Here is an 18,036-nt window from a genome sequence, read left to right on the forward strand (position 1 = left end):
GCTTCAAAATTACTAAGTAGGCCATCGTTCTCTAGAATAGACTATTTTTTAGTTTCGACAAGCTTGATATCTAAATTTACAGGAAGTGAATATGACAGTAGATTACGGTCTGACCATTCTCCGATGACGTTAACTATGAACATGCCGGAAATAGCGAAGGCACCCCCTAGATTCAGACTCCAAACCAAGTGGCTCAACAATCCGAAATTTATGACTTTTATAGATGAAAAATAGACATATACTTCTCCATAAATACAGACCAGACAAGTGCAACGATGAGATGGGAGGCATTTAAGGCGTATATAAGGGGAGAGATGATAAGCTATACTAAACATAAATCTAAGGAACACTATAAGCAAATGGAGGACATAGAAAGACGGGTAAAAGAAGTGGAAGAACAGCTATATAGGGGAGACGTCAGACGACCCAGCAAAACAGAGAGAACTACGGGTATTAAAGGCCCAGTACAAGCATCTATCCACTACAAAGATAACATCTGACTTACAGTGGCTAAAACAATCATACTACGACCAAGGGGAAAAAGCAGGCAAGATACTGGCATGGAGAATTAGAAAGGCACAAACGGAAAGGATGATAAATACGATCAAATTAGGGAATGGGGTGGAAACTAATGACCCAATAGAAATAAATAACGACTTTAAAGAATATTATGAAAAATTATATAAATCAGAATACCCAAAGGACACAGAACAACAAAATGAATTCCTGGACAAGTTAGAATTCCCAAAAATAACGGAGGAGGAACAGAAACAGTTTGACCAAGAGCTAACAATAGAAGAATGCGCAAAATACTTTTTTGTTGTTGATCTGTTGCGTTGGTTACGGGAGCTGGGTAAAATGCGACCGTCCATGTTGATGCCGGAAGTGTTCACATAACTGTACAAGGTATATTTCTAATGAAACACGTTATTTTAGACGTGAAACAGCGAATGGGGCATACTAATCTTACTGTAATGTATTGGTTGGTTTATTTGGCTAATGTTAGAATGAATGAGAACTTTATTAACAGATTGCAGAATGGGTACAAAACAGTAGGGCTCAATACACACAATTGTTAAGGGGATGCAGACCAGAGAAAGACGTTTGTCTTGTTTACATCAGGGTCCCCCCATTTTCAATTCATAGTGACATTTATGACATACACAACATACATGACATTTATGTCATATGGACATACATGACAAACAGGTATATAGTACTGTAACACACACCTCACATATCGGCATGTAACTCGAGAACCGCTGAACGGATTGTGTCACCTGAAATGGCTATCGACAGGCAACAAATAGGGCTTTAATTCAATATATATATTGTATTAAAATTAGTGCTGTCAAACGATTAAAATATTTAACTCGATTAATCGCATGATTGTCCATAGTTAACTCGCGATTAATCGCAAATTAATCGCATTTTTTTTTTTATCTTAAACGGATCTTTTTCAAGTTCCAGGTTTTAATACTCTTATTAACACTTTGACTGCCATGAAACGTGTTTTGACGTCATTGCTGGCCATGCTCAAGTTGCCGGGGGACGCTGTACAGCGTCCTTATATCAATATTTCAAAAATCTGCGATCGGATTCATATGTCCCCTCCGCTGGCCTGAGATCCACCAGCAGGACCCACTGAGCTCTCTGGCGGTTCAGGAGCGCCATCTGGTGGCCGATCGGCGCAATCGCTTTAACAGGAAGTGGCAGAGAGGTTGTGCTACGTCCGTAGTACTTCCGGGTGCTCGCTATAGGTCCCGCGACTCTGGCTCGTCACGCTACACAGTGATCGATTGCCAATAACTCGATAAACAACATGATTTGGACGTATATACCATTATACAAGCTGGAGATGGACCGGGTAAATTTACATCCCATAATGATAAGATTTCAACTCTACGATGATCGCCCAACGGCGCGCGGAGACTGGGGTGAGTTTCAGCGTGTAACGTTACCGTCTTCGATACTAACTGCTATTATCAACATTTGACCCATACCAACATTATACCAACATTTGATTGGTATAACGCTGCCCACGGAATTATAAACGGCCCCTAGCCCATCCGGTCAACATCAGATGACGTGTAGTAACTTCTAGAAGTACGTCTAGTTGTAATTTTTTATATCGCGCTGATTGCCATAAAACTGTATTGCATCATCAATATAGTGTAATGTATCACGTTCTGGAGAAAGCTGCAGAAAGAGATGAAAACATACTTATACATTAGACCATACTTTACTATGAATATGTGAATGAAAAAGTTTAACGTTGCTACACAATGAACAATACATATAGGACTTTGAATGGGCCCTAATAATGGCAATGTAGCAATAGAATTTAAAAAGTTATAGCCCTGCAAAGAAGGGGACTTTCTCCATAGACAAATAGCGCTGGCAATCTATGGTATATCATGAATTTAACCTTAGGCAACCAAAGTGTTAACATGCGAGTCAACAAATGCTTGCTTTATGCAGCCATTTAACACAAAAGGATGACCCTCATGCATTGCAAATTTGCATCAAATTCAAAACAGAGTGATGCACAAAATAACTTTAAAATAATAATTTAAAACAATGAATAAAGTGTGCATGAAATAATAGGGGAAAGAAAACGTTAGGAACTTGTTACATTCACACACACAAGGGCTGATTAATCACACACCCCCTCTCTCCCTCACACACACACTCTCCCAGGTCTCTTTCTCTCTTGCCCCTTCCTCATCTCTCTCACCCCCCTCTCTCTCTCTATATCTCACACACACACACACACACACACACACACACACACACACACACACACTTCAGAAACAAACATAGTATCAATGAGAGCATCAATAATACACCTGAGTGAAGTCTAGTTAAAAAAAAAAAAAAAAAAAAAAAAAATGTTAGTTAATCTTGAGTTAAAAAAATTAGTGGCATTAATAGAATCTGGAGTTAACGCGTTAATATCGCGTTAAATTTGACAGCCTTAATTAAAATATATGCACACCCGAGCCGGTAGAGGTTGCCAAAGTGCAGGTGGGAAAATCTTCCTCAAGAGGGCCCACATGTGGGCCCTCGCATGTTAACATGTTTTACTTTTGTGATATTTGAATGAATTGAAGAACATTTTTGTTGACCACTTGAAAAGATTGTAATAAAAACATTGTTCAATTTTCTTTTGTCTGAACTGCATTGTGTAACATTTTTAATATTTTGGGCCAGGACAAAAGGCACCCCCCCTCCCCCACAACGGAGTACTAACAGACACATCTGTAAACAACCAGCCCCCCCCCCCCACATCGCAGGCTTTCACACAGAGGAATACAGACTCCAGCAAAGGACAAAGAATCACCCCCCCCCCCCCCTCCCCACTCACGGCACAAACAGCAACAACGCCCCCCCTCCCCCCACCACAGGACAGGACACAAATGAACAGAGTTACCTCAAGTGTGACGGCATCAATCTGATTACCAGCAAAAATGGACTTCACATATTCCATCTTAATACAAATAGCCTGAGACCTAAACTGGCTGAAATCAAACAGTTGTTTTTAAACGGTAAGGCTAACATATTGTGTTTCACAGAAACAAAATTAGACTCATCTGTACAGGATCCAGAGATTGAAATTGAAAACTACTCAATAGTCAGGAGGGATAGGAACCAGTATGGGGGTGGCGTCTGTGTGTATATACACAAGGATACCAAATACTTCAACCGTACTGACCTTAACCTGGTATGTCATAAATGTATAGATGTAGCAGTACTGACTATCTGTATGTCATGTATGTCATATATGTCTATATGAATTGAAAATGGGGGACCCTGATGGAAACAAGACAAACGTCTTTCTCAGGTCTGCATCCCCTTAACAATTGTATGTATTGAGCCGTACTGTATTGTACCCATTCTGCAATCTGTTAAATAAAGTTTTCATTCATTCATTCATTCAACCATGATGAAATTGAAACTGTTTGGATTGAAATCTTATTAGACAGGGCGAAACCAGTACTAGTAGGCACAATCTATAGACCACCAGAACAGAGTGGCTTTTATGACACACTTGATGGGTGTTTAGCTGGGGTGGAGGGGGTAGAAAAAATTCTTATTGGGGACTGGAACACGGATATGCTGCGTAAAGCAGCACCCGCCTTCAAGGCCTTCAGTAGATTTTCTGATCTGCACGGTTTCAGCCAGCTAATCACCCAACCCACAAGGGTATGTGATTCGACACAAACCACCATTGACCTCATTTTGACCTCTGACAAGTCAATGATCTCCAATAAAGGGGTGATAGCATGCGGGTTAAGTGATCATTATATGATTTTCTGTACCCGCAAAAAGCTAAAACAGAAGGCCGGCTGTCACAAAACAGTCACATCTAGAGATCTCAAAACTTACTCTAGAGAGGCCTTTAACCTAGAACTGGGGAGCTTGGACTGGTCAGATGAACTCAGTGGTACACAGGTTGAAGAAACATGGCTTGGATTCCAAACCAAATTCACAGCAATACTCAACAACATGGCACCCATAAGAACCACCAGGGTTAAAAATCGCGCTGAGCCATGGATGCACACTGAAATACTGGCCGCTATGAAAACCAGAGACAAAAAATGCTCTGAACTTCATAAAAGTCAGACAAAGCTTTCCAAAAGCTCAAACAGTGAACTCCAAGCCCACGTGGTTGAACTAAAAATTCAAAGAAACAGACTAAGAAATGACGTAAACACCATGATCAGAACCGCAACCCTAACCCTAAAAAGGACACGTCATAATGCCACGCCGAAAAAAACCCGGAAATGGACTAAGTTTTCGATACAGAGAGGCACAAACTGATGACGTCACTTCATCACGTCGCCGTGAGCCGCGACCGGGAACAGTTCTGAACAAATAAATCTCATGTGGCTATTCAGTTTTCCTTTATGACTGAATATTTCCCCACAGAGTGAACAACTAAATTGTCTCTCTGGTCCAGTATGAGTTCTCATGTGTCTCTTCAGACCTCCTTTGTGACAGAAAACCTTTCCACAAACTGAACAAGTTAATTGTCTCTCTCCAGTATGAGTTATCATGTGTCTCTTCAGATCTCTTTTCTGAGTGAAAACCTTTCCACAAACTGAACAAGTAAATTGTCTCTCAGTATGAGTTATCATGTGTTTCTTCAGATCTCCTTTCTGACCGAAAGCCTTTCCACAAACTGAACAACTAAATGATTTCTCTCCAGTATGAGTTATCATGTGGATATTCAGGTTTCCTTTCCGACCGAAAACCTTTCCACAAACTGAACAACTAAATGGTTTCTCTCCAGTATGAGTTCTCATGTGTGTCTTCAGATCTCCCTTCTTGATGAACCCAGGCCTGCTGTTGGCCAAACTTTCTATTTTCTTTGTCTTTGGTTTCAGAGTTATCAAACATGGTCCTCCACTCTCATTCCAGTAATCGCTGTCATCCGTCTCAGAACTCTGATCATCACTGTTTTCAGTCTCAGTTGCAGAACTGTCATAAGCATGTTCATAATTCACAGGATGTAAGGTTGTCTTGGAACCATCAGCCTCTAGATCTTGAAATAGTTCATTTTGTTCCTCTTTAATCTGTTGTGACTCTGGGTCCTGGGTTTGGTTAAACCACGAGGACTGAGGTTTCTCTTCATCATGTTCACTCTTCAAAGGGACAGGAGTGGATGTCAACTGTATGATATCAGCCTCCTCCAGACCTTGAAGCTGCTCTCCCTCCTGACTGGTCAATAGTTCCTCCTGTTCCTCTTTAATCTGTAGGGGCTGTGGGTCCTCCTGGCCCAGACTGGGGCTTCTCTCCTGCTGCTGAGGGCGAACCTCCTCTTCACAGATAAGGCAAGGGAGTAAGAAAGAAGGACATACAATTATTTAAATGTAATCTGTTGAAATTAACAATGGGACATTTCACACTACACTCGTACCAGGAAAGTAACATGTTGAACCAATATATGGGGATAGACAAATCCTATAGCCAATATCGCAACCAGGCCAATACTAGCTACATTTGATGGATCAGTATCAACTACAGGTGGTCTGATCTAGAGCCCAACCGATTAATCGGTCAGCCGATATTGGCCTATCACAGACATATTGGCGTATGTTGGCCAATAAGATCCAATATGAAAATGTTTACAGAACTGAATGCAGAAAAGGATGCTTATTGCTTAGAAATGGTGTCATCACTTAGTTTGACCAGCAGAGCGCACTCTGACTCCATTGTGTACAATACTCAGTCAGCACATGTGGCAGAATAGCATCACAGCTGAGCAGAGCAGACTGTGGTGTGGAGTCAGTGGCTAGAAAGTTCATATACAATGACCCATAATTTTCCGTTTTCAATATAACTCAAATATAACCCTGACAAACGCCATGTCACTCATGCTTATCACATCTGTTTGCTATGTTAGCGAGGTAGCTAACGTTAGCCAGCTATAGTTTGTCAGTAACCTAGCAGATTGAAAGGTAAGCATCAGAGCATCTCTTCCCATTCATTCTGCAGCTCAGCAGACAATGGTGTGGTGGTGGATTGAGTCTTTTAAGTGTTCACTAGGGCTGACCTTCGAATGATTTTTTGGCATTCGAAGCTTCGGGCCGAGATTCCATTTTAATTCGAAGCGTCGAGATTAAAAAAATAAAAAATAAAAAATATATTATTATTATTTAAAAAAAATTATAATTATGTTGTGGGACTTGTACAGCACTTTGTTCAACTTTGTCAGTGCTGTAAAGTTTAAAACTTTTAAAATCTTACACAAACTAAACACTTTGCTTTCATGACATATTGTAAGCCCTCATTTGAGGCTTTATAAAAGCAGCACAATGAACACAAATCTGTCAGTGCCGAGTCCGACCTCATCTTAAATAACAAACATTGTAGTTAACAAAGAGAGGCAGAGTTGATTTCGCAACCAAAAAAATATAAAATTTTAAAAATTATTTTTTATTTATTTATTTTATATTCCCATTCGAATTGATTGGTTGAATAGTTTATTGGTTTAGAATGGAAAATCACACATATACATTGGATCACAATATGAAAACAGGTATACATTTTCTCCATTTACCAATAGGATTTCATAAAACACAATAAAGCCATAGGCTTGTTTCCATTGTGGTCCTTCATCATTGGTGTCAGTGGATTTATGTACTGGTGTGTGGACGTGGGTGTTTGTAGTGTCTGTATGTCAGGATGTGTGGTATAAAAACAAAAAAAATACATACAATAATATTCCATTTTATAGACAATAAAAGAATAAGAAGAGGTAGAGAACCTGTCACAGTGGTGTCAGGAGAACTGCCTCTCCCTGAACGTCAGCAAAACAAAAGAGATGATTGTGGACTTCAGGAGGTCGGGGGTCAAGGACTACAGCCCCCTCAGCATCGACGGGGCACCGGTTGAGAGAGTGAACAGTTTCAAGTACCTCGGAGCCCACATATCCGAGGACTTGACATGGACCACACACATTGACAGTGTTGTGAAGAAGGCACGACAACGCCTCTACTTCCTCAGGCGCCTAAGGAAGTTCCAAGTCAGTCAGAAGATCCTTAGGAACTTCTACTCATGTACAATAGAGAGCATCCTGACCGGCAACATCACCTCCTGGTTTGGGAATAGCACTGCACAAGACCGTAGCAGACTACAAAGAGTGACACGTTCAGCCGAACGCACAATTGGAGGGGAGCTTCCCACCCTCCAGAACATTTACAACAAGCGGTGCAAGGGGAAGGCTAAGAGAATTATTAAGGACTCGAGCCATTTTGATTGATTGAATTGATTGAAAAGTTTATTAACAGATTGCAGAATGGGTACAGTACAGTACATCTCAATACATACAATTGTTAAGGGGATGCAGACCAGAGAAAGACTTTCGTCTTGTTTCCACCAGGGTCCCCCATTTTCAATTCATCATAACATATATGACATACATGACATACAGATAGACAGTACTGCTACATCTATACATTTATGACATATCAGATTTGCAAATACAGTACTGTTTGTGATACAAAAGTGTCCAGAAAAGGAGTGTATATACATTTGGCGTAGAAACTGTACATTGGAGGAGGTTGGTGGGGTGGGGTTGGGTGGGTTGGGTGAGGGCTGTACATTGGAGGTGGGGGGGGGGGGGGGGGGGGGTTGGGTAGGGGACATACACACATTTTACACTGTACATTGGAATGTTGACAAAGCCTTACTTGGTCATTTACTGTACAACTAGGTTAGGACATTTGTAGGGGCCAGTTTCGAATTGCAGTCTCACGTAGGTGTTTTTTGAGAGTGTTTTTGAAGGTGGGTAGTGATTCACATTCCTTTACAGCTTTAGGCAGGGCGTTCCACATTGATGTGGCATAATTGCGAAACGTGTTTAGTCCCTTGTTTGAGCCGAATCTGGGTTTTACATGATTTGTGGAGCTCCCTCTGGTGTTGTGATCGTGGTATTCACTGACCTTTGGGAAGTATTTTGACATGTACATGGGTACCTTGGTCGCGTAGTGTATCTTGTAGACCAGGCCCATTGCAAGTTGCTGTACTCTGTCGTCTACTCTAAGCCATCCTAGGTTGTCAAAGTGGGCAGGGGTGAGGTGGGTTCTAGGAGTCAGGTCAAGTAGTAGTCTGACTAGCTTGTTTTGAGATGTTTGTAATTTGTTTTTTAGTGCCTTTGAGGTGCTTTGGTACCATGAGGTGCAAGCATAGTCGTAGTACCCTTGAATGAGTGCTCCTGCTAGAGTCTTCAGGGTATTCTTGTTTACCAGAGAGGAGATCCGGTACAAGAATCGCGTTCGTTGGTTGACTTTTTTTATTACATTGGATGCCATTTTGTCACAGGAAAGATTAGCCTCTAGGATGGAACCCAGGTAGGTAATTTCATCTTTCCTTGTGATAATATTGTCACCCACTGTAACCGAGAAGCCGTCGGTCTTGCTGAGTTTGTTATTTGAACCGAAGAGAATGGACTCTGTTTTGCCCATGTGTAATGATAGTTTGTTGTCGGCGAGCCATATGCAGATTTTGCCTAGTTCCGAGCTGAGGGCTTTTTCAACCTGTAACTTGTTCTTGTCAGAGACCAGCAGGGCTGAGTCGTCCGCAAACAGGAACAAGTTGCAGTCACAAGCTGACGACATGTCATTTGCAACAACTGCCTCTTTGAACCGCTGCGGTCAGGCAAGCGATACCGGAGTCTTAAGGAGAGCACAGAAAGACTCAGAAGAAGCTTCTATCCCCAGGCCATCAGGCTGCTAAACGAACAATAAACACTATGCAACAACCATCAAATGCACACAGCACACACACCCACACACTCACTCAAACAAACAACACACTGCAGCACCCACTCTCCACACTTTAGATCACACAAACACACTTTACACTTTATATTTATTGATAAAGGATTTGCACTACAACTCGTACACCTACTGTGAATTGTACCTAAATTGCACCTCGTCCCATTTCTGCCTTGCACTATATAGTATTGTATATTAGTACACTGCACAGTATTGTATATTGTATGGTAACTACGTCTATTCTGCATCGAACATTGTACATATGTCTAAACTGAACACTGTGACCTCATTTTTTTACTTCTAATTTTACTATGTTATTTTATTTCATACTTATCTTGTCTTGCACAGTCTCTGGAGCGTAACAGTAAGAAGCATTTTGTATAAAAGTATTCTGTACTTCTGTATGACAAATATTAAAGAAACTTGAAACTTGAAACTTGAATAAAAAAGGAACAACACATATTAAAACCCTTTGTTCACTACTCCCAGCTTCTGCTACTTATGATCCACCTCTTTATAGCTAATTTAAAAGTAGAGAAGGGGCTTATGGTCTTCAACTCCATTGGTAGGCTATTCCATTGTACTGCTGCTGAATATAGGAATGCGTTTTGGCCTATTTTCCTATTGCATCTCACTGGGACGATGTCTGTAGGGCTCCCCCTGGTGGCGTGTCCGTGTACATCCCTTACCATGTTAAAATATCCACTGAGGTACTGAGGGACAGTATTCCCGAGTATCCTATGTGTTATGTTGAGTTTTATTTGAGACACCCTCTCCTCAACCCTGAGCCATTTGAGGCTGTTAAAATGTGTCTGTGTAAGGTGAGTCCTGGGATGGAGTTTTAAAATCATTCTAACTCATTTGTTCTGAGCTGTCTGTAGCCTACCTTTCAGTGCTACTGTGATGCCAGTGTACCAGGAGGAGCATGCATAGTCATAATGACATTGGATCAGTGCCCCTGCCAGGACTTCCATTGCTGACCTGTTAATATAGGTGGACACTCTACCGAGAAATTTCATTCTCCGATTGATCTTTGTGACCACCTTTTGTGCCATGCTCACCCCTGATAAGGTGTTGTCCAAAATACATCCCAAGTATGTGACTTCCTCCTTTGCTGTTAACTCGATATCTCCTACCACTACCTTGAACCCAGGAGACCTCTTAAGTCGTATGGCCGAGCCAAAAAGGATAGCTTCGGTTTTACCCAGGTGTAGGGATAACCTGTTTTCGACCAGCCAATGACTGATCTTGACAAGCTCTAGACTGAGTGACCTCTCTACTTCTCTTTTGTCCTGATGGGAGACCATGAGTGCAGCATCGTCCGCAAATAAAAACAGTTTACAATCACATGCAGTTTTCATGTCATTGATATATAAAAGAAATAAAAGTGGTCCTAAAATACTTCCTTGCGGCACCCCGCACGTCTGTTGGAGTGAGGAGGATATGGTCCCATTCATTTCCACTACTTGTTTCCTGCCTCTCAGATAAGACTCCATCCACCTTAACACTTTGAGTGCCGGGACACGTCTTTTCACGTCTTTGCTGGCCATGCTAAAGTTGCCGGGGGACGCTGTACAGCGTCCTTATATCAATATTTCAAAAATCTGCGATCGGATTCATAATGTCCCTCCGCTGGCCTGAGATCCACCAGCAGGACCCACTGAGCTCTCTGGCGGTTCAGGAGCGCCATCTGGTGGCCGATCGGCGCAACCGCTTAACAGGAAGCGCAGTAGAGGTTTTGCTGGTCGGCCATATTACTTCCGGGCACTCGGTATAGGTTCCGGCACTCTAGCTCGTCACACTACATAGCGATCGATTGCCAATAACTCGATAAACAACATGATTTGGACGTATATACCATTATACAAGCTGGAGATGGACCGGGTAATAATATATCCCATAATGATAAAATTTCTACTCGACGATGATCGCCCAACGGCGCGCGGAGACTGGGGTGAGTTTCAGCGTGTAACGTTACCGTCTTCGATAATAACTGATATTATCAACATTTGACCCACATTAGATGATTGGTATAACGCTTCCCACGGAATTATAAACGCCCCCTCGCCCATCCGGTCAACATCAGATGACGTGTAGTAACTTCTAGAAGTACGTCTAGTTGGAATTTTTTATATCGCGCTGATTGCCATCAAACTGTATTTCATCATCAATATAATGCATTTGGGGCTATATATCACGTTCTGGAGAAAGCTGCAGAAAGAGATGAAAACATACTTATACATTAGACCATACTTTACTATGAATATGTGAATGAAAAAGTTTAACGTTGCTACACAATGAACAATACATATAGGACTTTGAATGGGCCCTAATAATGGCAATGTAGCAATAGAATTTAAAAAGTTATAGCCCTGCAAAGAAGGGGACTTTCTCCATAGACAAATAGCGCTGGCAATCTATGGTATATCATTAATTTAACCTTAGGCAACCAAAGTGTTAAGGATATACTGTTAAAACCCATAGCCTTCAGTTTATATAAAAGTATGTTGTGGTTAACAGTGTCGAAGGCTTTTTGTAAGTTTATTAAAACCATCCCACAGAATTGACCTTTGTCCACCTCTGTTCTAATTTGGTCTGTCAGATATAATAAACATGTGTCTGTGGAATATGATGTTCTAAATCCAGACTGGAGCTCGTACAACATGCCCATCGAACAAAGCTTCGAAACTTCGAAGTATCTAAGACAGCCCTAGTGTTCACGCTATGTTGTTACCTAGTTGGTGAGATGCAATGCTGGAAAGTCAATAAACAACGCTATTTGTTTGCTTGCTAAGCGAACGCTATTTCAGTTATGTTGAGGCTGCGTCCTGCATGTCCACTAACGAGCTGTATGTAACATTAGCTAAACAGCGCCAAGCGTACAGTAAACACTAGAGCTTGGCTAGGCTACCGGTGTTTACAGCTCTGTCAATTAGCACTGAGTCTCGTATTTTGTGCAGACTGGAGTATTAATTAGCTAAGTTAAGATAGCTAGCTAATGTTAACTAGTGGGAATGTTCACTGTCTGTATAGCGCCATGGTATCTAGCTCCTTTTTTTTCTCTCAGTTGAAAAAACTTGAACATTTTGGGCTAAAGCACAGGCAATGCAATCACAGGTTCCTTTATGGACGCTGTCATATGTAAATTGTGTGTTCCCCTGCAAGAGATCAGAGTAAGACACACACACAGCTCACAAAAGACCTAGAAGTCTGATCTGACTCATCCTCCTCTCCTCTCCCCCTACAGCTGTTGGAGATGCTGGAGCCTAGTGAGTGGATCCACGTCACCCTCCTGGACCAGGATAATAGCCCCAATCCAACTTTTCAGTTATTCTCAAGGACGTAGTCATGCAAAAACTGAAAGAATGAGGCAGTTTGACATCAGGCACATTATTTTGACAGTGACCGGTTAGAGCTAGGAGAGATTTTGGTACAGCAAGAGGGGAGGCATTTAAACATGCTTCTCATTTATTTGGTAAAAGGTAAAAGGTTTACAGCGGTTTGCCTTAAATAATGTTTGGCACACAAAGACCGAACTGACTGACTAAGTATTAACTTAGTGCAAACAAACTAAATAATTAAACCTTTCTATTTTTGTGGCCACATTATGGACAAAGGCCATCAACATAAAGTATGCATATGCGCAACCAGCACTAGACTCTTTTTTTTAATCCACTTTTTCTCCCATTTTCAATTTTTCTCCCATCCCAATTTTCATATCGTCCAATTCAACCCTCCCCTGTCTTCGAACGTTGTTTCTTGCCTCCAGCATTCGTTGCGAGCGCCTTGCCCACTGCGCCACGTAGCCGCCCCCCAGCACTAGACTTTCTTATCAAAAAGGAAAAGTCACTGTTATTTAAAATAAATAAATCATGTGTACTAAATATATATTTACTTTTTAATTGCATGAAACATTATGAAGTATTCTCTTATGCCGCTTTTCACTGCATGGTACCTAATCAACTCAACTCGCTTTTGGAGCGTCTTGGTTGCCGTATTTGAAGTGACGTCACACGAGGAAGTAAATACAACCACAGTAACACGGCGTTGGAACCTGGAGAAGCCCTGATGATATAATATAAATGAACAGCCAATAAATGTGAAGTTATCTTTGAACCTCTGTTGTCAAGCCTCGTCAATATATACCCCCCCTTCCCCACTAATGGAACTGGTATCGCTGTGATCGTTTCCACGGTTAGCTTGTGGCTAACACAACATTAGCTTAGCTTGCAGCTAACTTAGTTACTGCCACTCTGGGTATGTGCGTATTTTTTTGTGCATCCCAATAACCTAACAATACACACATGCCCCGAACCGTGGAGGTCGTACCAAACGGTGTACGGTTCGAATGCGTACCATTATTTCCACCCCTACCAGATAATGTTGATATTTATACTTAAAAAATTATTATACAGAGTGAAGTTTCAGCAAGTACAAAACGCTGCTGACCAACAAAAGAGAATCCTTCACTGAGGAAAACACAAAGGCCTAACCATCATGTATCACAAGGGCTATCTTAAATACTTCGAAGCTTCGATCGATGGCATGAGCTTCGAACATTAAAAAAAAAATCGATCACGACGGCGACGCCACACAAAACATTAATAAGGCTATGCCTATGCTGCTATGACTAATGTGTTACCAAGTTGGCTAATTTAATTGTAATCATCTGCTTTTGTAGGTGCATTGTCTGATATAATTATAAATTAAATATAATATAATTGTTTGCTTGATAGACGAAGGTTGCAACATAATTATGTAATGTCATGTCGTTGGCTGTGAGAGCAGCCCCACTGCACCCAGGCAGCGCAGCCGAGTGAAACCTTGTTGGCTGCGTCAGTCACGAAAGGGGCTACTTAATTAATTAATCCAATCCACTTTATTTATAGAGCACATTTAAAAACAACAACGTTTACCAAAGTGCTGTACAAGTCCCACAACATAAGATACAAAAAAATATATATATATTATAATTAATATATATTTTTTTTCCTTTTTTTGAAGCTTCGAATTAAAATCGAAGCTCGGCCCCGAAGCTTCGATTGCCAAAACAAGTTTCGAAGGTCAGCCCTAAAGATGGTGATGTCAGCCAGAGATGGGGAGAAGCACGAACCTTTAAACAGGGTTTGTACACCTTTTCCAAGGCAAAATGCAAGCACTTTTCAAGATTTTTCAAGGTGCATTTTCAAGATTTTCCAGCATCTTATGTGAAAATGATTATTTCACTTCTTCCATCACATTAAATCAGATGTTATTGTGCTATAAACAACCAAAATTATGTAGACTTGGCATCATATATAACCTGGCTGAGCCGATGTGTTATGCAGTAACGTACTGTATACATACATATGTCGTGTATGTCATAAATGTAATGATGAATTGAACATGGGGGACCCTGATGTAAACAAGACGAATGTATTTCTCTGGTCTGCATCCCCTTAACACATTCCCTGCCACGCACTTTGAGCATCTTATACCATTCTCTGCCAGTACTGTAAGTCTATGGAGATGTTCACCGTCTTTGCAGGGCTATAACTTTTTAAATTGTATTGCTAAATTGACATTACTATGGCCCATTCAACATCGATTATCTATCGTTCAGGATGTAGGAACGTTTTACTTTTTCATGCATACATTCATACAAAAATACCGTCTAGAATATAAATATGTTTTTATCGTTTTCGGCAGTAATTCCTAGAATGTGAGTTATAGGCATAAACGCATATATAGATAATCAAATGCCGCTTGTTGCCGATCCACGCTATATTAAAAATTTCAACTGTACATGATCCTAAACGTTATGACTGATCATGCGCGGATGAACGGAGGGGGGGGGGGGTCGTTTATAATTCCGTGATCGTCGTTAAATGCTTTATGGTATGGGTGATATATTGCTCAGAGCAGTTTGCATGGATAATAATAAACAAACAGACTGAAAGTAACGTCAGCGTCCTCTTACCGTTGGGCGATGAGACTGGAGCAAAAACATCCCACTTATTTGACGCAATCGCCTAAATCCATTTCCGGTTTGTATGAATGAATGAATGAATGAAAACTTTATTAACAGATTGCAGAATGGGTACAGTGCAGTACAGCTCAATACATACAATTGTTAAGGGGATGCAGACCAGAGAAAGACTTTCGTCTTGTTTACATCAGGGTCCCCCATTTTCAATTCATCGTAACATATATGACATACATGACATACAGATAGACAGTACTGCTACATCTATACATTTATGACATACCAGATTTGCAATTACAGTACTGTATTTGTGATACAAAAAGAAAAGAGTATATACATTAGGCGTAGAAACTGTACATTGGATTGGGTAGGTGGGGGTGGGGGGGGGACTGTACATTGGAGGTGGTTGGGGGGGGGGGGGGGTTGGGTAGGAGTGGGGGGGGGGGGGGGGGGGGGTTGGGTAGGAGGGGTGGGTGGGGACTGTACATTGGAGGTGGTTGGGTGGGTGGGGGGGTGGGTAGGAGGGGTGGGTGGGGGACACTGTACAACTGTACAAACAACACTGTACATTGGATTATTGACAAGACCATACTTGGTAATTTACTGTACATTGGAGGGGGTTGTGTTCGGACATTTACAGGGGCCAGTTTCGAGTTGCAGTCTCCCTTAGGTGTTTTTTGAGAGTGTTTTTGAAAGTGGGTAGTGATTCACATTCCTTTACAGCTTTGGGTAGGGCGTTCCACATTGATGTGGCATAATTGCGAAACGTGTTTAGTCCCTTGTTTGAGCCGAATCTGGGTTTAACATGATTTGTGGAGCTCCCTCTGGTGTTGTGATCGTGGTATTCACTGACCTTTGGGAAGTATTTAGTCATGTACATGGGTACCTTGGTCGTGTAGTGTATCTTGTAGACCAGGCCCATTGCAAGTTGCTGTACTCTGTCGTCTACTCTAAGCCATCCTAGGTTGTCAAAGTGGGCAGGGGTGAGGTGGGTTCTAGGAGTAAGGTCAAGCAGTAGTCTGACCAGTTTGTTTTGAGATGTTTGTAATTTTGTTTTTAGCGCCTTTGAGGTGCTTTGGTACCATGAGGTGCAAGCATAGTCGTAGTACCCTTGAATGAGTGCTCCTGCTAGAGTCTTCAGGGTATTCTTGTTTACCAGTGAGGAGATCCGGTACAAGAAACGAGTTCGTTGGTTGACTTTTTTTATTACATTGGATGCCATTTTGTCACAGGAAAGATTTGCCTCTAGGATGGAACCCAGGTAGGTAATATCTTCTTTCCTTGTGACAATATTGTCACCCACTGTAACTGAGAAGCCGTCGGTCTTGCTGAGTTTGTTATTTGAACCGAAGAGAATGGACTCTGTTTTGCCCATGTGTAATGATAGTTTGTTATCAGCGAGCCATATGCAGATTTTGCTTAGTTCTGAGCTGAGGGTTTTTTCAACCTGTAACTTGTTCTTGTCAGAGACCAGCAGGGCTGAGTCGTCCGCAAACAGGAACAAGTTGCAGTCACAAGCTGACGACATGTCATTTGCATAAATTAGGAACAGTAGCGGACCTAGTATGCTTCCTTGTGGAACACCACAGTTTACTGTGAGGGGGGGGGATAGGGTACCGTTTACCTCCACCATCTGCTCTCTCCCCTCCAGGTAGGATTGCATCCAGCTCACTGATAGACTATCAAAACCAATTGCTTTTAGCTTGTCAATCAGAATGGTGTGATTGACAGTGTCGAAGGCCTTTTGTAGGTCCAGCATGACCATGCCGCAGTATTTGCCCGCGTCCACCTCTTGTTTGATGTGGTCGTTTAAATAGAGAAGGCATGTGTCAGTGGAGTGGGATGTTCTGAAGCCAGATTGGAATTCGTAGATTAGATTTTTTTCCGCAAGGTATTTTTCGACCTGTTCGTATACAATTTTTTCCATGACTTTCGAGATGGAGGTAAGGATAGAAACAGGGCGGTAGTTGCCTGGGTCTAATTTACTGCCTTTTTTGTGCAGAGGGGTCACTCTCGCAATTTTGAAGTCCTTGGGGACGTGTCCCTGTTTTATAGAGAGGTTTATTATGTGTGTGATGACTGGGGTGATGGCGGCTGCTGAGTCTCTGAGGAATTTGGAGGGGATGTTGTCATGGCCAGTGGCCTTGTTAGGTTGGAGGGCGCTCAGTTTTTTGAGTACCTCATCTGTTGTTACCATTTCCAGTTTGAAGTCGTCTTTGTGGACCCCTAGGTTTTTGTAGTAAGCTACTATGTGTTCTACCCCATAATGCCCTGAGTGGGAGGGTAGTTTGTTTACCAGTGTTGTGGCTATGTTTGTGAAGAAACTATTTAAGTAATTGGCTACATCCAGCTTTTCTGTGATGAGCGTGTTGTCCGTCTTTATGTTTATGTTTGAGAATCTGGTTTTAAGTTTTTTACTGCAGCCTAGTTGGTTATTGAGTAATTTCCAAAGTTCACGCGGTTTGTTTTTGTTTTCCTCGGTTTTGTCATTGATGAATTTTTTCTTTGCTGTTTTGATCATGGAGTTTACATCATTTCTTAGTCTGTTTCTCTGTTAGTCTGTATAATCATAATACACGGCCAAATCGTATAGATTATTGCGTTATGGCAGCAATCGCTACACAGGGACGTGTGTATACAGTCCCGCAACAATAAGCGAGTGGCTGGACGCATTTCGGAGACGCACCGAGATCCAACCGGCCATTTCCGGTTTGGCAACTCGCCGATCATCCACCTGGGGGCAGTATTGAAGCGTTGCAGAGTTGTGCCGGCTCACACTGCATCAGA

At 41.7% G+C, this 18,036-nt stretch overlaps 1 protein-coding gene across 1 annotated transcript in view; it reads right to left on the reverse strand.

The window, feature by feature from the left end:
* Positions 1 to 18,036, reverse strand: part of LOC311234765 (uncharacterized protein) — a gene marked incomplete at its 3' end in the record, with an annotated part of 49,098 nt that overhangs the window by 11,905 nt on the left and 19,157 nt on the right. Inside the window, exon 2 of the mRNA XM_084322009.1 lies at positions 5,702 to 5,824. Within this exon, the coding sequence (XP_084178135.1) occupies positions 5,702 to 5,824 (123 nt within the window). The remainder of the gene's footprint in view (positions 1 to 5,701; positions 5,825 to 18,036) is intronic.

The sequence above is a fragment of the Notolepis coatsorum genome, assembly GCF_963971535.1.
Source record: "Notolepis coatsorum genome assembly, chromosome: 9".
Lineage (NCBI taxonomy): Eukaryota > Metazoa > Chordata > Actinopteri > Aulopiformes > Paralepididae > Notolepis > Notolepis coatsorum.